Source organism: Aotus nancymaae, unplaced genomic scaffold (genome assembly GCF_030222135.1).
Source record: "Aotus nancymaae isolate 86718 unplaced genomic scaffold, 86718_ANA_hifiasm-v0.15.2.pri h1tg000007l, whole genome shotgun sequence".
NCBI lineage: Eukaryota > Metazoa > Chordata > Mammalia > Primates > Aotidae > Aotus > Aotus nancymaae.
Window position 1 is genome coordinate 4,591,816 of NW_026988418.1, and position 23,910 is coordinate 4,615,725.

Genomic DNA, 23,910 nt, shown 5'->3' on the forward strand with positions numbered 1-23,910 from the left:
GCACAAATCTAGGCAGCCGTTTTAACTGGCACCTGGAACACCTGAGAGACAGAGCTACCCATTTCCTTGAAAAAAAGGGGGCTGAAGGCATGAAGCCAAGTGATCTGGCTCGGGAGGTCCCACCTCAACAAAGACCAGCAAACAGAAACCTGCTGGCTTGAGAGTTTTGCAGCCAGCATAGCAGTTTGAGCTTGACCTGGGATGGTTGAGCTCGGGGGGGAAGGGCGTCCGCCATTACTGAGGCAGTCCCCCATTACAGAGGCAGTCCACCATTACTGAGGCAGTCCACCATTACCGAGGTACTTCTAACCTTACCTGTGTAAACAAAATCTCAAGGAAGTTTACACAGCAGCTGGGCAGAGCCCACAGCAGCTCAGCAATGCCTCTGCAGGCGGAATATGACTAGACTCCCTTCTTGCTAGGGAGGGCATCTCTGAAAAAAGGCAGTAGCATGTCAGGGACATATAAATTAAGCCCCACCTTCCTGGGACAGAGCACCTGGGAAAGGGGCAGTTGTGAGTTCTACTGCAGCAGACTTGAACATACCTTCCTAGCAGCTCTGAAGGGAGCAACGGCGCTCCCAGTACAGCGCTTAAGCTCTGATAAGGGACAGACTGCCTCCTCAAGCAGCTCCCTGACCCCTGTATATCCAAAGAGACACCTCATACAAAAAAGCTCTGGCTGACATCTGGCGGGTACCCTTCTGGGATGAAGCTACCAGATGAAGGAACAGGTAGCAATCTTTGCTGTTCTGCAGACCCTGTGGGTGATTCCCAGGCAAGCAGGGTCTGGAGTGGACCTCCAGCAGTCCTGCAGCAGAAGGGCCTATTAGAAGGAAAACTAAAAAACAGAAAGAAATAGCTTCAACATAAACAGAAAGGACATCCACTCACAGACACCATCCAAAAGTCATCAACTTCAAAGACCAAAGGTAGATAAATGCATGAAGATGGGAAGAAACCAATGCAAAAAGGATGAAATCACCAAAAACCAGAACACCTCTCCTCCAAGGGATTACAACTCCTCACCAGCAAGGGAACAAAACTGGATGGAGAATGACTTTGATGAACTGACAAAAGTGGGCTTCAGAAGGTGGGTAATAACAAACTTCTCTGAGCTAAAGGAACATGTTCTAACCCAATGCAAAGATTCAGAAGGTGGGTAATAACAAACTTCTCTGAGCTAAAGGAACATGTTCTAACCCAATGCAAAGAAACTAAGAACCTTGAAAAAAGATTAGACAAAATGCTAATTAGAAAAACCAACTTAGAGAAGAACATAAATGACTTGATGGAGCTGAAAAACACAGCAAAAGAACTTCGCAAACCATACACAAGTTTAATAGCTGAATCGACCAGGCAGAAGAAAGGATATAAGAGATTAAAGATCAACTCAATGAAGTAAAACGAGAAGGCAAGATTAGAGAAAAAAAAAGTGAAAAGAAATTAACAAAGCCTCCAAGAAATATGGGATTATCTGAAAAGACCTAATCTACATTTGATCGGTGTACCTGAATGTGACAGGGAGAATAAATTCAAGCTGGAAAACACTCTTCAGGATATCATCCAGGAGAACTTTCCCAACTTAGCAAGGCAGGCCAACATTCAAATCCAGGAAATACAGAGACCACCACAAAGGTATTCCTCAAGAAGAGCAACCCCAAGGCACATAATCGTCAGATTCAACAGGGTTAAAATGAAGAAAAATGCTAAGGGCAGCCAGAGAGAAAGGTTGGGTTACCCATAAAGGGAAGCCCATCACACTCACAGCAGATCTCTCTGCAGAAACCCTACAAGCCAGAAGAGACTGGAGGCCAATATTCAACATCCTTAAAGAAAAGAACTTTCAACCCAGAATTTCATATCCAGCCAAACTAAGCTTCATAAGTGAAAGAGAAATAAAATCCTTTATGGGCAAGCAATTGCTGAGAGATTTTGTCACCACCAGGCCTGCTTACAAGAGCTCCTGAAGGATGCACTAAATATGGAAAGGAACAACCAGTACCAGCCACTGCAAAAATGTACCAAATGATAAAGACCATTGACACAATGAAGAAACTGCATCAACTAATGGGCAAAACAACCAACTAGTATCAACATGGCAGAATCAAATTCACACATAACAATATTAACCTTAAATGTAAATGGACTAATGGCCCCAGTCAAAAGACACAGACTGGCAAACTGGATAAAAAGTCAAGACCCATTGGTGTGCTGTATTCAGGATACCCATCTCATGTGCAAAGACACACAGAGACTTAAAATAAAGTGATGGAGGAAGATTTACCAAGTAAATGGAGAGCAAATAAAGCAGGGGTTGCAATCCTAGTCTCTGATAAAATGGACTTTAAACCAACAAAGATCAAAAGAGACAAATAATGGTAAAAGGATCAATGCAACAAGAAGAGCTAATTATCCTAAATATATATGCACCCAGTACAGGAGCACCCAGATAAATAACATACTGCCCAAAGTAATTTACACATTCAGTGCTATCCCCATCAAGCTACCAATGACTTTCTTCATAGAACTGGAAAAAAAACCACCTTAAACTTCATATGGAACCAGAAAAGAGCCCACATAACCAATACAATCCTAAGCAAAAAGAACAAAGCTGGAGGCATCATGCTACCTGACTATACCACAAGGCTACAGTATCAAAACAGCATGGGACTGGTATCAAAACAGAGATATAGACCAATGGAACAGAACAGAGGCCTTGGAGGCAATGCCACACATCTACAACCATCTGATCTTTGACAAACCTGACAAAAACAAGCAATGGGGAAAGGATTCCCTATTTAATAAATAGTGTTAGGAAAACTGGTTAGCCATGTGCAGAAAGCTGAAACTGGACCCATTCCTGACACCTTACACAAAAATTAACTCCAGATGGATCAAAGATTTAAACATAAGACCTAAGACCATAAAAACCCTAGAAGAAAACCAAACCTGGGCAAAACGATTCGGGACATAGGCATAGGCAAGGACTTTATGACTAAAACACCAAAAGCAATGGCAACAAAAGCCAAAATAGACAAATGGGATCTAATTAAACTTAAAAGCTTCTGCACAGCAAGAGAAACAATCGTTAGAGTGAACCAGCAACCAATAGAACGGGAAAAAATTTTTGCAATCTACCCATCTGACAAAAGGCTAATATCCAGAATCTACAAAGAACTAAAACAAGTATACAAGAAAAAAAAAAAACATCAAAAAGTGGGCAAAGGATATGAACAGACACTTTTCAAAAGAAGACATTTATGCAGTCAACAAACCTGAAAAAATGCTCATCACTGGTCATTAGAGAAATGCAAATCAAAACCACTTGAGATGCCACCTCATGCCCATTAGAATGGCGATCGTTAAAAAATCTGGAGACAAATGCTGTAGAGGATGTAGAGAAATAGGAACACTTTTACACTGTTGGTGGGAGTGTAAATTAGTTCAACCATTGTGGAAGACAGTGTGGTGATTCCTCAAGGACCTAGAAATAGAAATTCCCTTTGACCCAGCAATCCCATTACTAGGTATATACCCAAAGGATTATAAATCATTCTGTTATAAAGACACATGCACACGTATGTTCCTTGCGGCCCTGTTTACAATAGCAAAGACTTGGAACCAACCCAAATGCCCAGCAATGATAGACTGGATAAAGAAAATGTGGCACATATACAACATGGAATACTATGCAGCCATAAAAAATGATGAGTTCATGTCCTTTGCAAGGACATGGATAAGGCTGGAAACCATCATTCTCAGCAAACTGACACAAGAACAGAAAATCAAACACCTCATGTTCTCATTCATAAGTGGGTGTTGAACAATGAGAACACATCGACACAGGGAGGGGAACATCACATAGTGGGGTCTGTTGGGCGGCAGAGGGGCTAGGATAGCAAGGGGTGGGGAGATTGGGGAGGGATAACATTAGGAGAAATACCTAATGTAGGTGACGGGGGAAGGAGGTAGCAAACCATCATGGCTTGTGTATACCTACGTAACAATCCTGCAAGATCTGCATATGTACCCCAGAACTTAAAGTAAAATTTAAAAAAAAGAAAATAAAGAAAAATAAGGAATAAGCAGGAACACTAATCTTTCCCATAATAGGATGTTCAATGTTTGGAAGCTAACTATTAATAATTGGCTAGACATCAAAATGGCAGTATCAAATTCACACATAATAACACCAACCCTAAATGTAAATGGACTAAATGCCCCAATCAAAAGACACAGACTGGCAAATTGGATAAAAAGCCAAAACCCATCAGTGTGCTGTATCCAGGAAACCCATCTCACATGCAAGGATACACAAAGGCTCAAAATAAAGGGATGGAGGAAGATTTACCAAGCAAACGGAGAGCAAAAAAAAGCAGGAGTTGCAATTCTCATCTCTGACAAAATAGACTTTAAAGCAACAAAGATCAAAAGAGACAAAGAAGGACATTACATAATGGTAAAAGGATCAATGCAACAAGAAGAGCTAACAATCCTAAATATATATGCACCTAATACAGGAGCAACCAGATACATAAGGCAAGTTCTTAATGACTTACAAAAAGACTTAGACTCCCACACAATAATAGTGGGAGACTACCCCATTGTCAATATCAACGAGACAGAAAATTAACAAGGATATCCAGGACTTGAACTCAGACCTGGACCAAGAAAACCTAATAGACATTTACAGAACTCTCCACACCAAATCCACAGAATATACATTCTTCTCAGCACCACATCACACCTACTCTAAAATCGACCACATAATTGGAAGTAAATCACTCCTCAGCAAATGCAAAAGAACAGAAATCATAACAAACAGTCTCTCAGAACACAGTGCAATCAAGTTAGAACTCAGAATTCAGAAACTAACTCAGAACCACACAGCTTCATGGAAACTAAACAACTGGCTCTTAAATGTTGACTGAATAAACAATGAAATGAAGGCAGAAATATAGATGTTCTTTGAAACCAACGAGAACGAAGACACCACATACCAGAATCTCTGGGACACATTTAAAGCAGTCTCTAGAGGAAAATATATAGCAATAAGTACCCACATGAGAAGCAAGGAGAGATCTAAAATTGACACCCTATTGTCAAAATTGAAAGAGCTAGAGGAGCAAGATCAAAAAAACTCAAAACCTAGCAGGAAACAAGAAATAAGTAAGAACAGAGCAGAACTGAAAGAGATAGAGACAGAAAAAACTCTTCGAAAAATCAATAAATCCAGGAGCTGGTTTTTTGAAAAGATCAACAAAATAGACAGACAACTAGCCAGATTAAAAAAGAAAAGAGAGAATAACCAAATAGATGCAATAAAAAACGAGAAAGGGGATATCACCACAGATTCCACAGAAATTCAAACAGTCATCAGAGATTATTACAAACAACTCTATGCATATAAACTAGGAAACCTGGAAGAAATGGATAAATTCCTGGACACTTGCCTCCTCCCAAGCCTAAACCAGGAAGAAGTCGAAACCCTGAATAGACCAATAACAAGGTCTGAAGTCGAGGCAGCAATTAAGAGCCTACCACCCAAAATAAGCCCAGATCCAGATGGGTTCACAGCCGAATTCTACCAGACATACAAAGAGGAGCTGATACCATTCCTTCTGAAACTATTCCAAATAATCCAAAAAGAGGGAATCCTTTCCAAATCATTTTATGAGACCAACATCATCCTGATACCAAAACCCGGCAGAGACTCAACAAGAAAAGAAAACTTCAGGCCAATATCCATGATGAACATAGATGCAAAAATCTTCAATAAAAGACTGGCAAGCCAATTGCAACAGCACATCAAAAAGCTTATCCACCATGATCAAGTAGGATTCATCCCGGGGATGCAAGGCTGGTTCAACATACGCAAGTCTATAAACGTAATTCACCACATAAACAGAACCAAAGACAAAAACCACATGATTATCTCAACTGATGCAGAGAAGGCCTTCGACAAAATTCAACAGCCCTTTATGCTAAAAACCCTCAATAAACTAGGTATTGATGGAACGTATCTCAAAATAATAAAACCTATTTACGACAAACCAACAGCCAATATCATACTGAATGGGTAAAAACTGGAAGCATTCCCTTTGAAATCTGGCACTAGACAAGGATGCCCTCTCTCACCACTCCTATTCAATATAGTACTGGAAGTTCTAGCCAGAGCAATCAGGCAAGAAAAAGAAATAAAGGGTATTCAGTTAGGAAAGGAGAAGGTCAAATTGTCTCTATTTGCAGACGACATGATTGTATATCTAGAAGACCCCATCGTCTCAAGCCAAAATCTCCTGAGACTGATAAGCAACTTCAGCAAAGTCTCAGGATACAACATCAATATGCAAAAATCACAAGCATTCCTATACACCAATAACAGACCTAAAGAGAGCCAAATCAAGAACGAACTGCCATTCACAATTACTACAAAGAGAATAAAATACCTAGGAATACAACTAACAAGGAACGTAAAGGACCTCTTCAAGGAGAACTACAAACCACTGCTCAACGAAATAAGAGCGGACACAAACAGATGGAGAAACATTCCATGTCCATGGTTAGGAAGAATCAGTATCGTGAAAATGGCCATACTGCCCAAAGTAACTTACAGATTCAACGCTATCCCCATCAAGCTACCAATGACTTTCTTCACAGAACTGGAAAAAACCACCTTAAACTTCATATGGAACCAAAAGAGAGCCCGCATAGCCAAGTCAATTCCAAGCAAAAAGAACAAAGCGGGAGGCATCACACTACTGGACATCAATCTATACTACAAGGCTACAGTAATCAAAACAGCATGGTACTGGAACCAAAACAGAGATATAGACCAATGGAACAGAACAGAGGCCTCGGAGGCAACACCACATATCTACAACCATCCGATCTTTGACAAACCTGACAAAAACAAGCAATGGGGAAAGGATTCCCTGTTTAATAAATGGTGTTGGGAAAACTGGCTAGCCATCTGCAGAAAGCAGAAACTGGACCCCTTCCTGACACCTTACACTAAAATTAACTCCAGAGGGATTAAAGACTTAAACATAAGACCTAACACCATAAAAACCCCAGAAGAAAATCTAGGCAAAACCATTCAGGACATAGGCGTAGGCAAGGACTTTATGACCAAAACACAAAAAGCATTGGCAACAAAAGCCAAAATAGACAAATGGGACCTAATCAAACTCCACAGCTTCTGCACGGCAAAAGAAACAGTCATTAGAGTGAATCAGCAACCAACAGAATGGGAAAAAACTTTTGCACTTTACCCATCTGACAAAGGGCTGATATCCAGAATTTACAAAGAACTAAAACAGATTTACAAGAAAAAAACAAACGAGCCCACTCAAAAGTGGGCGAAGGATATGAACAGATACTTTACAAAAGAAGACATACACGAGGCCAACAGACACGTGAAAAAATGCTCATCATCACTGGTCATTAGAGAAATGCAAATCAAAACTACATTGAGATACCATCTCACGTCAGAATAGCGATCATTAAAAAATCTGGAGACAACAGATGCTGGAGAGGATGTGGAGAAATAGGAACACTTTTACACTGTTAGTAGGAGTGTAAATTAGTTCAACCATTGTGGAAGACAGTGTGGTGATTCCTCAAGGACCTAGAAATAGAAATTCCATTTGACCCAGCAATCCCATTACTGGGTATATATCCAAAGGATTATAAATCGTTCTACTATAAGGACACATGCACACGAATGTTCACTGCAGCACAGTTTACAACAACAAAGACCTGGAACCAACCCAAATGCCCATCGATGATAGACTGGACAGGGAAAATGGGGCACATATACACCATGGAATATTATGCAGCCATCAAAAACGATGAGTTCGCGTCCTTTGTAGGGACATGGATGAACCTGGAAACCATCATTCTCAGCAAACTGACACAAGAACACAAAATCAAACACTATATATTCTCACTCATAGGCGGGTGTTGAACAATGAGAGCACATGGACACAGGGAGGGGAGCACTACACACTGGGGTCTGTTGAGGGGAAATAGGGGAGGGACAGTGGAGGGGTGAGGAGTTGGGGAGAGATAGCATGGGGAGAAATGCCACATATAGGTGAAGGGGAGGAAGGCAGCAAATCACACTGCCACTTGTGTACCCATGAAACAATCTTGCATGTTCTTCACATGTACCCTGAAACCTAAAGTGAAATTAAAAAAGAAATTGGCTAGAAAGAGGTTGCGTTGACTTACTCACCCAGAGGTGGCTGTAGCATACCCCCATTCTTTTCACAGTTCCCAATAGGCTGGATTTCAGCTGAGTCAACTAGCCGCCAGAAGTCATTTTTGTTGTCACTGCCATCAAGGCGCAGGCGAAGGCGGGCCCCTGTCAGTCCAACTACTGTGGCAATACAGGTGGATGTGGTGTTCCTGGGGTCCTGTGCTTCCAATTTCATGCTGATCTTGAAGTCGTTGCTTGGAGGTGTGTAGGACTGAGAAAAACAAGGCATAGAATTTAGACAGATTAAGAGTAAAACCCCAAAATTCATGTTTTGGATTCGAATTGGTTATAGCTGACAACTACTCTGAATTATTCCCTAATAATTAGGAAAGGTTTCATGCAAAAGAAACAATGAAAGATAAAATGAAGGGGAAAAAATTACTTTCCACTGAAGCATCAAATAGACCCATATCAGTAATAAAAAGGACAAGAATGTCTTACATAGCCAGTTAATTAAATGTTTTCTCATCCTATAATTGTCTAACTTCCTACCCTTCCAGGTATGACATTTTCTTTTTAGGACCACTACATTCTATTAAACTATCATATTCTTAGCATCTCTTCATGGAATATTCCAGTATATTGATATGTATATCTACCACACAGATTATTGGGGTTAATTTTTTCTTATTTTGACAATAACTTACTAATCAATTCATATAACCGACATACAATAAACTATACACTTTAGTAAGTCTTGATATATGTACATACTCATGCTACCATATACACCATATAAACCTGTGCAAGCATCACCACAATCAAAACAATCAACATGGCCATTACCCTCAAGTTTTCATGTGCTCTTTTGTAATCTCTTCTTCTGGCCCCTCCAGGACCCCTGTACCCAGGCAACCAATGATCTACTTTCTATCACTGTAGATTGCTTTGCAATTTCTAGTGTTAGATGGAATCACAGAAGATGTAGTTTCTTTTCTGTCTAGCTTCTTTCACTCAGCATAACTACTCTGATATTCATCCATATCAATAGTTCATTTCCTTTTACTGCTGAGTAGTATACGATGTTGGTGGACATCTGGGTTGTTTCTAGTTCTCGGTGATTACAAATAGAGCTGCTAGAAACATTTATGTACAAATTTTTGTAGGGAAATAAACTTTCTTTTCTCTTGCACAAATACCTAGGAATGAAATGGCTGGATCATATGGTAGGTATACTTTTAAATCGTGAAATAGAAAATTAACCCTTTTAAGGTAAATAATTCATTGGTTTTTAGAATATTCTCAGAGTTGTGTAAACATCATCCCTAATTTTATAACATTTCCATAATCCCCACAAAATGAACCCTATACTCCGATGGAGTCACTCCCAATTACCCTCTCAGCCCAGTTCCTAGAAAGTATTAATCTACTTTCTGTTTCCACGGATTTGCCTATTCTGGACATTTCATATACATGGAATTATATAATGTGTGGCCAATATGTGAATAGTTTCCTTCACCCATGTCATAGAGTGTATCAGTACTTCATTCCTTTTCATTCATGAATAATAATATTCTATTGCATGGATACACTACATTTTGCTTACTTATTCATCAGTTGATGGACATTTGAGTTGTCTCCTCTTTTTGACTATTATGAATAATGATGTAATGAACATTTATGGTATGTTTTCCTGTGGACATGTTTTCTATTCTTTTAGGTATATACTTACGAGTAAAATTGCTGGGTCATGTGGTAACTCTATGTTTAACATTTTGGGTAATCTCTGAACTGTCTTCTAAAGTAGCTACAGGATTTCATAATTTCACCACCAATGTATGAGGGTTCCAATTTCTATTTCCTCACCAACACTTGCCATTGTCTTTTTGATGTTAGAGTTATCTAGTCAATGTGACATGTATCTCATTGCAGTTTTGATTAGCATTTCTCTAATGATCACTGAGTAACTTTTATATGCCTAATTGGTCATTTGAATATATTTGGAGAACTATCTATTCAAATACCGTTTTAAAATCATGTTGTCTTTTAATTTCTGAATTTTAAGTGTTCTTACTATATTCTGGATACAAGTCCTTTATCAGATATATAATTTGCAAATATTTTCTCCCATTGTGTGGCTTTTTATTTTCTTGATGATGTGGAAACGAAAAACTTTTAATTTTGATGAAGTTCAAGTTATCTATTTTTTCTATTGTTGCTTATTTATTTTGGTGTTATGTTATCTAATCCAAGGTCATGAAAATTTCCTCCTACATTTTCTTCAAAGAGTTTTGTAGTGTTAACTCTTACATTTAGGTCCATGATCCACTTGAAATTAATTTTTGTATATGGTATAGAGGTTCCAACTTCACTTTTTTAATGTGGATATCCAGCTGTTCCTGCACAAGTTGAAAATCCCATTGAACTGTCTTGATAGCTTTGTCAAAAATCAATCAACCATAAATTGGTGGGTCAATTTCTGTACTCTCAATTTTAATTCATGAATTATGTCTATCTTCATGCTAGAACCATGATGTCTTAAGTACTGTAGATTTGTAGTAAATTTTGAAATCAGAAAATATGAATCCTCCACCTTTGTTCTCTTTTCAAGATTGCTATGGCTACTCTGGGTCCCTTGTAAGAATTTTAGCACCAATTTGTCAATTTCTGCAAAAAAGGCAGCTGGAATTTTGACAGAGATTGTGTTGGATCTACAGATCAATTTGGAAAATAATGCTGTCCATTATGTGATTTGCAAGTACAGTCAAGTTCCACATAATGATGTCTGGTCAAAAACAGACTCTGTATACATTGTTGTCCTGTAAGATTAAAATGGAGCTAAAAAAAATTCCTTATCCTAGTGATATCGCAGCTGTCTTAAGGTTCTAGAGCAACACATTACTCACATTTGTGGTTATGCTGGTGCAAAAAAACCTACTACACTGCCAGCTGTATAAAAGTATAGCACATACAATTATGTACAGTACATATTTGATAACAAATGACTATATTAGTGGTTTGTGTGTTTACTATATATTTTTAATCATTATTTTAGGGTTTATTCTTTCTACTTATAGGAAAATAAAAGTTAACTAAAAAACAGCTTCAGGCAAGCTCCTTCAGGAGGTATTCCAGAAGAAGGCATTGTTATAGATTACAGCTCCATCCATGCATGTAACTGCCAATGAAGACCTTCCAGTAGGCTCAGAAGTAGAAGTGGAAGACAGTGATACTGATGATCCTGAGTCTGTGTAGACCTAGAGTAATGTATGTGTTTGTCTTAGTTTTTTAACAAAAGGCTTTACAAAATTTAAAAAAAAAATTAAAAATTATTTTTATACAGCTGTACAATGTGTTTTAAGCTAAGTAGTACTGCAAGAGAGTCAAAAAGTTAAAAAATTTTTAACTTTATAAAGTGAAAAAGCTACAGTAAGCTAAGGTTAACTCCTTATTGAAGAAAGAAAAATTTTAAAATAAATTTAGTGTAGCCTGAGTGTACAGTGTTTATAATGTTGACAGTGGTACACAGTAGTGTCCTAGGCCTTCACGTTCATTAACCACTTAACTCACTGACTTACCCAGAGCAATTTCCAGTCCTCCAAGCTCCATTCATGGTAAGTGCTCCTGATACGGTGTACAAGTTTTAATACATCTTTCATATTTTTTATTGTACCTTTTCTATTTTTAGATGTTTATATACACAAATACCATTGTGTTACAACTACCTACAGTATTCAGTATAGTAACATGTTGGACAGTTTTGTAGCCTAGGAGCAATAGGCTACAGGCCTCAGTGTGTACTAGGCTATATTATACAGGATTGTACAAGTATATGCTATGTTTGCACAACAATGAAATTGCTTAACAATTCATTTTTCAGAAGATATGCCTATTATTAAATTAAGCAAGGTAAAACTATTTTCTCATAGTCTGTGGCCTGTATTTTCATTCTCTTACCAGTGTCTTTTGAAGAGCAGAAGCTCCTAATTTTGACAAAAGTCCACTCACTTTTTAATGAATCAAAATTTTGGTCAGGCATCTTCTAAAGTTTTCTTTATATAAATTTTGCATATTTGTTAGTTCCTCCCCCTGCCCCACCCACCCTTTGGCTGCTATTGTAAATGGTAGCTTCTGTTTCATTGTATCTTCTATTGAATTATTTTAAAACCCTGAGTAAAATGCTGGTTTTAGTACTGAGGCATAAGAATTTTTTTTCAAGCAAAGAATGTATTACTCAATTCCTAGTTTATATGGTGCTTTCTTTTGCTCAGTAATGTGTTAAAGTTCTTCTGCCTATTTTTCAAAGTAGTGGAACCACTTTGCATTTTAACCAGCAGCATATCAAAGTTCCATTTGTTCTATATCCTTGCCACTATTTAATATGGTTAGCCTTTTGAAAATCAGAGCCATTTAAATAAATGTGTAGTGATAGCTTGTTAATCACTTCTAATTTGTATTTCCCTAATGAAATAATGGTATCGAGCATCTCTATTCATGTACTTACTTGCCTTGTATACATTTTCCTTGGTGACTGTTCTAATCTTTCAACCCAGATCTTTTATTTCTTCTTCTGACCCATTTGCATTGGTAATACAATACTAAATAAAAGTGGCAAGAGCAGATATCCTTGTCTTGTTCCTGACCTTAAGGGGAAAGCATTTAATCTTTCACCATTAAGTAGGATGTTATTTGTAGACTATTAATAAATGTCCTTTAGAGTTTAGGATTTAGAAAGTTCCCGTCTATTTCTAGTTTGGTGAGAGATCTTATTTAAAACAGACATTTAATTTTGTGAAATGATTTTTCTGCATCTATTGAGATAATAGTAATTTTTTCTTTAGCATGTATGCATATGGTAAATTCCACTGACTGATTTTTGAAATTTAAGCCAACTCTACATTCCTGGAATTAACCCCACTTGGTCATGAGTTACTCTTTTTACATATTGTTAGATTTTTGTCCTACAATTTTACTTAAAATGTTTACATTTATTTTCATGTGGGATACTGCTGCATAGTTTTCTTTTATCTCAATATCTTTGCTTGGTTTTAGATCAGAAACGTTTGCCTTTATAGAATGAGTTAGGAGATATCCTTTTCTGTTAAATTTTCTGGAAGAGTCTATATAGAATTTGTAATATTTTTTCCTTAAATATCTGAAACACCAGTGAAGGCATCTAGGCCTGGAATTTTTTTTGTGGAAAAGTTTTTAACTATAAATTCAATTTCTGTAACAGAAATAGTGCCATTCAGGTTTTCTCTCTTCTTGACTGAGCTTTGATAATTTGTGTCATTCATGAAAGTTGGCCATTTCGTCTTAGTTGTCAGTTAAAGGCATACCTTTGTTCATAATACTCCCTTAATTTTATCTGCAGAATCTAAAATGATGTCACCTCTTTGATTTCTTTTTCCTCTTTTTTTTAAAGACGGGAACTCACTCTGTCACCCAGGCTGGAGCACAGTGGTGTGATCACAGCTCACTGCAGCCTTGACTTCCTGAGCTTAAGCAATCCTTCTACCTCAGCCTCCCAAGTGGCTGAGACCACAGGCATGCACTACCATGCCCAGCTAATTTTTTTTTTTAAAGAGATGGGTTCTCACTACGTTGCCCAGGCTGGTCTTGAACTCCTGGGCTTAGGTGATCCACCTGCTTCAGCCTCTTAAAGTGTTGGGATTACAGGTATGAGCCACTGTGCCCAGTCCTCTGTCATTTCTGATATTGGTGATTTGTGTTCTCTCTTTTATTCTTGATCACTCTAGTTATAGGTTTATCACTTTTATTTATCTTTACAAAGAACCAGCTTTTGGTTTCAATAGCTTTTTCTCTATTATTTTTATTTCATTGATTTATGCTCTAATCTTTATTATTTGCTTTTCTCTGCTTAATTTGAAATTAACTTGCTCCTTTTTTCACCCTACTTTTCTAAAATAGAAACTGAGATCATTAATTGAGCTGCTTTAGCACCATCCCACGAATTCTGAAATGTTCTTTAATTTTCAGTTGAAAATATTTTCTTTTTTTTTTTTGAGACAGAGTCTCGCTCTGTTGCCCTGGCTGGAGTGCAGTAGTGCGATCTCAGCTCAATGCAACCTCCACCTCCTGGGTTTAAGCGATTCCCCTGCCTCAGCCTCTCAAGTAGCTGGGACTACAGGTGTGCACCACTACACTTGGCAACTTTTTTTTGTATTTTAGTAGAGATGGAATTTCACCATGTTGGCCAGGATGGTATCGATCTCCTGACTTTGTGATCCGCCCGACTCTGCCTCCCAAAGTGCTGGGATTACAGGTGTGAGCCGCGGCATAGACAATATTTTATAATGTTCCTTTCAGTTTCTAAGTACTCATGGAGTATTTAAAAACGTGTTACTTAGTTTCCAAATATTTGGAGATTTTCCAGGTAACTTTCTACTATTGTTTTTTAATTTAATTCCCTTACAATCAGAGAACATACTTTTGTCGTTGTTGTTGTTGTTTTTGAGACAGAATCTCACTCTGTCACCCAGGCTGGAGTGCAGTGGCATGATGTCGGCTCACTGCAATCTCTGCCTCCCAGGTTAAAGCAATTCTCCTGTCTCAACCTCCCAAGTAGCTGGGATTACAGGTGCCACCACGCCTAGCTAATTTTTGTATTTTTAGTATAGACAGCGTTTCACCATGTTGGCCAGGCTGGTCTTGAACACCTTAGCTCACATGATCTGCCTGCCTCAGCCTCCCAAAGTGCTGGGATTACAGGTGTGAGCCACTGCACCCAGCCAGAGAACACATTTTGTATTGTTTAAATTCTCTTAAATTTCTCAAGGTCTAGAAAAAAGAAAAAAAATTCTAAAGCCTTATTTAGTGGTGCAGAATGTGGTGACAAATGTTCTGCATGCACTTGGAAAGAATGTGTATTCTACGTATGTTGGACAGTATTTTATATATATGTCGGTTAGGTCAAGTTAGTTCATAGTGTTGTTCAAATCCACTATATATTTGCTGATTTTTTTCCCTCTACTTGTTCTTTTATTACACAGAGAGGAGTATTAAAAGTCTGACTATAGATAATTTTGGATTTATCTATTTCTTCTAATAGTTCTATTGGTTTTTGCTTCATGTCAGGATTTGTCTGATTCCTTTATCATTAAAAAATTAACTTCTTTATCCCTGTTAATATTATTTGGTCTGAAATGTACTTTGGTATTAATATAGCAATTTCAGGTTTATTATGGCTAATGTCAGCATGGTATCATCTTCATACATTTATTTTTAACCTATTTAAAGCATAATTTTTCCAATCATAGCAAGCTCAATAGTAAAAAAAAAAAAAAGAAAAAAGTATAAGTTTTTGAAAGCAGTATATAATTGGGTTTTGTTTTTTATCCAATGTGCCAATTTCTGCTTTTTAACATTTAAACCATTTATATTTAATTTGATTATTGACATAATTGGGTTTAAATCAAACATCTTGCTATTTTTTTCCATTATTCTAGTGGTTGCTGTAAGGTTTGTTCTTGCCGAGTTTAAAATGAAGAAACTGAGGCCAGCACAAGAAGATCCAATGTGAAGGGTTTATTCAGGCTCCCGGGCGAGGTTCTACGGTCCAACAGGAGGGGCCGGAGAAGTCGCAAGGACTCCTCTCAGGCAAAGGGTTTTATAGGGAGTGAAGGAGCTCGATTGGTTGTGGGAGAGTAGGGTGTGGGAAAAGCAGGACTACTACTGGGTAGGGTTACAAGCCTTTGTTTGCATACAGGACTTGGCTGCTATTGGTTAGAATTACTCGGCTGCTATTGGCTAGAAAGACTCGGCTGCTATTGGCTAGAATTACAAGACTTCATTTGCATACTAGGCTCTTTAAGGGAAGGCCAGGCTGTGCGAGAAGGGGAGAAGGGAACATGCCTGAGCATGTCCGAGCTTGCCCGAGCATGTCCGAGCTTTCGGAAAAAAGGTGGGGGGTGTGCGTCCGAGCTCCCGGCGAGGCAACCGGCCTTACAGTTGCATTAGTGTTTATAGTAAAAATATCTTTTAACTTACCACAGTCTATCAAGTATGACCTTACTACTTCATGCATAAGAACCTTGTAACAGTCTACTTAGATTCCTCCCTTCCTGTCTTTGTGCTACTCTTATCATACATTTTACTTCTGTTATCATCCTCACAATATATGGTTATTATTATTGTCTACGCAGTTATCTTTTATACAGATTTAAAGAAAAACATCTTATATATGTATCCTTATGATGACAATTTCCAGTGACCTTCATTTCTTTGTGTAGATCTGTTATTTCATTTGGTATCATTTTCTTTCTGCCTGATGAACATCCTTTAACATTTCTTGAGGTGTGAGTCTGTGAATGATGAATTCCTTCAGCTTTTGTAAATCTGAAAGTATCTTTATCTCACCTTTGTGTTTGAAAGACATTTTTGCTGGTTGCAGTAGTCCAGGTCAACAGGTTTTTTTTTTTTTCTTTTAGTACTTTAAAGGTGTTCAATTTTGTTCTTGCTTATATTGTTTCTGACAAGAAATATAATGTCATTCTTATATTAGTTATCCTGTATATAAAGTGTCCTTTTTTCTCTGGCTATTGTTTTCTCTATCAATGGTTTTCTGCAATTTGATTATGATATACCTCAGAGTAGTTTTCTTCTTGTTTCTTATTTTTGGGATTCCTTGAATTTCTTGATTCTGTGGACCTATAGTATTTTTTTTTAATTTTGGAAATGTTTTAACCATTATTTCTTCAAATATTTTTTCTACCTCCCCATCACTTCTCTCCTCTGGGGACTCCAATTACATGTCTATTTGGTCACTTGAAGTTATCCCATAGTTCACTGGTGTTCTTTTCATTTTTTCTAAATTCTCTTTTCTCTTTGTGTTTCATTTTGAATAGTTTCTATTGTTATGTCTTCAAGTTACTAATTTCTTCCACCATCAATCCAAACTAGTGTACTTTTCATTTCCCACAAAGTAGCCCAGTGAATCTTTTTAATAACTTCCATGTCTCTACTTAATTTCTGAATATAACGAATATACTAAAATAACTATTTTAATGTGTTTGTCTGCTATTCTATAATCTGCGTAGAATCTGAGTTGGTTTCAATAGATTATTCTCTAGATTATTGGTTGCATTTTCCTGCCTCTTTGCATACCTGGTGGTCTTTGATTGAAAGTTAGATCTTGTGAATTTTACCTGTTGGGTACTGGATATTCTTGCATTCCTATAAATCTTCTTGGGCTTTGTTCCTCAATGCAGTTAACTGACTTGTAAATAGTTTGATACTCTTGAGTTTTACCTTTATGATTCGTGAGGTTGAACTGAAACAGTGCTTAGGCTAAAGTTAATTATTTTCCAATACTGAGCAAGACCTTCCTGAGTATTATACCCAATGCCCAATCAATTATGAGATTTTTCCAGTCTAGCTGGTGAGATCAGGAACTATTCTCAGCCCTGTGTAAGTACCAGGTTCTATTCCTCTGAATCCTTTCAGATAAGTTTTTTTCCTTTGGCCTTACGTAGTTTTCTCACATGCATGTGTAAAACAGTAGTATTTTCCTGAACACCTGAAGGGAACCCTCTGAAGATCTCTATGGTTTTCTTTGTGTGTAGCTTTCTCCTCTCTGATACTCTGTCCTGTAAATTCTAGCCACCTTGGTTTCTCTGGACTCTGATTTTTTTCTTCCATTTCCTCCAATTAGGGAGTCTGCTGGGCTCAACATGAGTTCCCTTTCCCTGGGCCATGGTCTGGAAACTGTTAAGGCAGTAGGCTAGAAAATCATAGGCAGCTCAACTTATTTGTTTTCTCTCTCTCAGAGATCACTGATTGGCTGCTTGATTTTTAGTTACTTAAAAATCATTGTTGGCTGGGCATGGTGGCTCACGCCTGAAATCTCAGCACTTTGGGAGGCCAAGATGGGTGGATCACCTGAAATCAGGAGTTGGAGACTAGCCTGGCCAACATAATAAGGCCGTTTCTACTGAAAATACAAAAATTAGCCAGGCATGTTGGTGTGTGCTTATAGTCCCAACTACTCGGGAGGCTGTGGAAGGAGAATCACTTGAAGCCGGGAGGCAGAAGTTGCAGTGAGCCAAGATCATGACACTGCACTCCAGTTTGGGTGACAGAGCGAGACTCTGTCTCAAAACAAAGCAAAACAAACCATTGCTACCATATGTTGTCTTTTTAAAAACTGTTTCAGGCGGAAGTATAAATTCAGTCCCTTTTATTTCAAATGAGCAGAAGTCCTGAATTTGTATTTCTACTTAGAAAACAGACTAAATTCAAACTCAACCTGAAATGTTAACAGTTGGAGGAAATGACCATTGAGTACTAAAGGAAAGGATTGTTAAGTAACTTCCTGATATTTAGCTTTGTTTAGCACCAGAACACTTCTTTGCTTATCAGCTATATCACACACTGATAACAATCAATATCATCTGTGCACTGTCTGGGTTACTTACTCCTTGTGGGAAACTCTGGATGACCTCTGATGAGCTGCTGAAATGCTTCCCAGTGGGACTCAGTGTCAATATTCTTGTAGAAAGATAAGATTGTGACAGGAGTACTGAGTATAGAGAAAGGAATACTGCTCCATTTTCAACACTGTCTATGGACTGTAACTCTCTTTTCTATCTGAATTAAGAGTGCTAGTAAAAATTAGCAATTGTTTTCAGTAACACAGAATATCCTCAAGGAGGTAAAGAAGGAGGCAAGGGTGTTACTTGGGATGAAGGCTGGAAGAATGTCTGCTGCCAAAACTCACAGTGACCAAATTTCACTTCTTGAGTTCTTCCCATAGAAATTTATTCTGGGACCCTCAGGTAAGAAGCCCAAGGGCTTCCACCTCCTGTTTTGATTGTCTAAGAACCAGAAAAAAATGACTTATCTTCCACCTACTAAAGATGTTGAGAATCAATTACCTGCTTGAAGCAATGGACAGGCGCTGGGACTGAACATGTTTCTTTTAGGTATTTGTCCCAGGTAAAATGACCTGTAAAGGAAATAGAAATCTATATCACAGTCAACTTCCTAAAAAAATGTTTTCAGGATATAATCTACACTAAACATTAAGCCATTTGTAGACTGGTTTTGAGCATAAAAAACTTATTTTTTTTTTCTGTTTGAGCTCAAAGGAGTATTAAGGGTAAGAATCTAAGTGACCTGAGTGGATGTTTTAAATTCATGGTCTAAAGATGGCTTGGGGTGTTCTTTACGTTAGCTCCTAAAGTGATCCAAAATGTCAAAGCAAGACATACCAGTACTACAAAGAAGTGCCCAGGAGGCTCATGGAGAACAGAACAGAAGAGGTAGAAAGTGGGTGGGGAGATTCCTTTTCAACAACCTGACTCTTGGAAAGGTCCCTCACTGCTGTCAAGTGGCAGGTTTTAACATCCAATATGGTTGGATTCTAGCATCTCAGTTCAGGAAGAATGAAGAAAAGGCTGTCTGGAGACAAGGGGTGAGATGATTTGAGGGGAGGGGAAGCCAGTTGAGTGAGATTATAGTTGAATCCTCACTCTAAAAACTGGCTCTCTCTCACCTACCCCTGCTGCACCCCCATCCCAGCCACAGTTGCGTTGCTCTGGGGTGCAAAGTGACAAAGATCTGTTAATTTAGAGCAAAGTAGGACCTGGGAAGCATGTCTGATGATAGTAAATAAGTACAAGCTGGGGAGTCTGTAGAATATTTTAGCCTCTTGAACTGGCCTTAGAGCTTTTCAAAGTTTGAAGAACACTGTCCTAGATAAACAATCTTCAAGGAGAAACTATGCTGGGGCAAGGGAGAACATCTTAAGGCAGGCCATTAGATACAGATCTCACTGGATCACAAAAGATTATAAAATTATTTATTTAAAGGTTAAACCAATTACCAGTCTCCCCCTAATACCCACCTAGAGGTGACCCCATGATGGAGCAGGGAAGGTCCCAGAGAATCTCACAAGCTAAAACACTGTAGCAAACCAGCATTTCTTGAAGTTTCCTCTGTAGTGGAGCAGCACAGAGCCCCTTTGGGCCATGCAAAAAGCACTAGATGCTGGGAATAAAAATGAGTCACTGAATGATGAAATCTAAATCACTCCAAAGATGATGCCAAGACTTTACACTCTATTGATTTTATAGCTTCTGTTTTATAACTGGTTCCTTTCCCACTATCCTTAACTAAGACAAATAGATTTGGCCAGAAATCACAGTCAGTTCTGAACTATTTCATGAACTGGCTGATGGTTAATCATGACTAGACAGTCCATAGGGCAAATGAAATGACTGCAAAGTCAAGGTTTAAAGACGTTATCAGAATTTAATGAAGAATTTGCTCCTAGCTGACAGGGCCCTAAAGCAAAGATTGAATACATTTCATCACTGTTTGCCGTTAGAAAAAGAAAACATTACAAATTATTATTCTAACCTTACAAATGAAATATTAAATCAAATAGTAAGCTTTGGATTTCACTGGATTAAGAATCTTCAACTCTGGCATCTAGAGCAGCACTGTCCAATGAAACTTTCTGTGCTGACTAAAACGTTCTGTATCTGTGCTAGCCAATAAGGTAGCCACTAGTCACATAGCTATTGGACACTTGAAATGTGGGTAGTATAAGAAACTAAATTTGATTTAATTTTAGTTAATTTAAATTTAAATCCCTACATGTAGCTAATAGTTACTGTATTAGGCAGCACAGATCAAGAATTTTGTTCAGTCCTGGGTAACTGCTTGTATTAGCTTAAGTTCTGACTAAAAGCACCCAAGAGACTTTGGTCTTAAGAATAATGGTAACATCAAGGGTACCACAATAATTAGGGTATTAATTACAGTTCTCTATGACACATATCAACCATGGTAATCAATCCCTATGCTGTAATGTACACAGGCTAGAAACCTCAGTCCTTTTACCACTTAGGAAACACTCTATTACTAACTGAATGAAAAGGAACCTTTGTTTAAAGTAGTTCACCCAACTGTGATGGTTGATTGGCTTGAACCATATCTAGGTTGGTATTTTCCTCTTATTTGATTACTTGGGCTAAGGGTTAGTTCCTTATATTCAGGGAAATTGTAAAATAAGATAAAATTTATGACTTAGTAAGAATGTTTGGACACCTACTATAATCCCCATTATGAAGCCAGACATCATATGTCTGTCATATCTCCAAGCACTAACATAACCACAAAAGAAATAGGACAGGCATCAAGGTATAGATCCAGAGTTAGCAAGCTTTCTGTTAAGGACGATATAATAAAAATTTTATGCTTTGTAGGCCATACAGTTTATGTCATGGCTACTCAGCTCCACCACTCTAGAGTGAAAGCAGCCACAGACAATATGTGCATAAATGAACGTGGCTATTTCACTTAAATTTTATTTACACAAGCAGGCACAGGGCGGGATTTGGCCTTCCAACAGTAGCTTGCCAAACCTCTGGTATAAATCATTGACTCTCAAGTGATACTTATAGTCTCATTTCTTAAACAAATTTCTGGGCCCCAACTTCAGAAGTTCTCATTCAGTAGGCTCCAAGTGTGGCCTGAAAATATGTATTTTTAAAGGCTCCCTAGGTAATTCGGATTAACATCTGTGACTAAGAACTACTACTGTGTAGTTTAAAGAATGTAATATTGGGAATCTGAAGATGTTGGTAAAAGTCTTGTTTCTACAGCTATCTTGAGTAAATTATTTAATCCTTCCAAGCCTCAGTTTACTCATCTGAAAGATGAAGATAATATCTGTCTTACAAGATTGTACATAGATTCTTCATTCAATAAATATTTAAGCTTCTCTGAGTACAAAGAACTGTGTTAAATGTTAGGGGAACAAGATAAAACATGATTTCTCAGTTCATGGAGCTTTCAGTCTAGAGATAAAAAGAGACATTAATAAACATAACACAAATAATCTGTTATGATAATGATAAAGTTAATGAGGTAGTACAGGTTGTCTTGAGAATGCAGAACATGAAAATCTCATTCATGCTTAAGCTCAGAGATTGTTGCAAAGATTAATATTATTAACTAACACAGGTATAATGTTTTATAATTTAAACATATATAGTGTTTTTAATTATTCCAACATTATAATTCAAAACACTCAAAAATTATAGTTTGAATGCTTTCAATTATTCATTCAACAGATGTTTATTGACTATCCTCTATGTGCCAGGCAATGAGACAGGGGTCCCTGCCCTCATGGAATTTACATGCCGGTGTATGATGAGACACAATTAATACATAAACAATAAATAAACAAGGTAGTAAGTGAAAAGAACTTGAAGGGAATAAAATGAGGTTATGTGATAAGAGACTGGGAGCTATCTTAGTAAAGTTACAGATAGATATTCTATAGAGGAAATGCCTGAACTAAGACAGATGAGAAAAAGTCAGCCATCTCATTTATGAAATAATGCTTATAAAAGTGTTTTATAAACTCTGATGCACACCACATGATAGTTACATTTATTATTAAAAAAGAAAAAGAGATCCCTGCCCTGAAGGGATTTACAAATGACATTAAAGTACCTTGGCCCATAAAATATAAAGCACAAGAGGTCACCTAGTTAAATGCATGAGTCACCTTCTCTAATATTCATTCATTCAGTAAATATTTATTGAGTATCTACTATATGATAAGCCTGGTTCTAGGTACTGGTGATATATAGCAAAAGAAAAAAAAAAATACAGCTGAGATCTCTACCCACTTGAAGCTTACGTTCTAAGGGAAAAGAGAGACAAATAAATAAATAAATAAACAAATAAATGTCAGCTGGTCCAGAGGGTAACAGAGACACCACATTAATTATATGATTCCTGGCTATTTTTAAATTTAAAAAAATAAAGGTAAAAGGTAAAGAAGGTGTGCTATTTTAGGCAGGGCAGTCAAAAAAGGCATCTTGATAAGGTGATATAAAAGTTGAGATTTGGGCCAGGCGCAGAGGGCCAGGTAGGCAGATCACCTGAGGTCAGGAGTTCAAGACCAGCCTGGCCAACATGGTGAAACCCCGTCTCTACTAAAAAAATATACAAAAATTAGCTGGGTGTGGTGGTGGGAGCCTGTAATCCCAGCTATTCAGGAGGCTGAGGCAGGAGAATTGCTTGAACCTGGGAGGTGGAGGTTGCAGTAAGGTGGAGGTTGCAGTAAGCTGAGATGGCACCACTGCACCCCAGCCTGGGTGACAGAGTGAGACTCTGCCTCAAAAAAATAAAAATAAAAATAAAAAGGTTGGGATTTGACTGGTCCTTCCAGCCTCTTCTTAAATACTTCCAATCATGGGACACTCATTATTTAGCTATTACTCAACAGTACAAATGGTCAGCCAACATCTGCCTTCTAACCTCTACTGGTCCTAGATATATCTAATCTCTCTCTATGTCCCAAATCCTTCGACTGCTCCTAATTTGACAGGCTGGCTACTCATGTCTGGCTACTGTTCTGGCCACATTCCTTTACAAGAACTCTACATTGTTCAACCTATATGTGAACCCAAATTCCTAACAACAATTACGGATAATCTAAGTCTTTAGATGAGAAATTCCACTCGACTATTACCATCTAATTAGTGTTCTATGTACCAAAGTTTAAATAACAATATATTTGTTAAAAGTCATTAATGTTAATTTAAGTGTCTTTGTTTTTTCGGTTTTTTTTTTGAGACAGGTTCTCGCTTTGAGTCAGCATCAGAATGGATGGAGTGGTCAGACTTTGAGTCAGCATCAGGCTGAAGTGCAGTGAACACAGCT

At 37.8% G+C, this 23,910-nt stretch overlaps 1 protein-coding gene across 19 annotated transcripts in view; it reads right to left on the bottom strand.

Moving 5' to 3' along the window:
- The window catches only part of SCMH1 (Scm polycomb group protein homolog 1), a 235,999-nt gene that overhangs the window by 143,292 nt on the left and 68,797 nt on the right, over positions 1-23,910 (bottom strand). For 11 of the 19 annotated variants that reach the window (XR_002478986.2, XM_021673376.2, XM_021673368.2 and 8 more), the window contains 2 exons: positions 19,101-19,171; positions 8,242-8,476 (listed from right to left, as the gene is read on the bottom strand). Coding sequence is in view for 18 of the 19 variants with exons in the window: in XM_021673376.2 (XP_021529051.1) it covers positions 8,242-8,476; positions 19,101-19,171 (306 nt within the window). In the remaining variant the exon portion in view is untranslated. Of the gene's footprint in view, positions 1-8,241; positions 8,477-19,100; positions 19,172-20,071; positions 20,215-23,910 lie in introns of all 19 variants that reach the window. The other 8 variants (XM_021673369.2, XM_064372234.1, XM_064372233.1 and 5 more) reach the window with 2 other exon arrangements.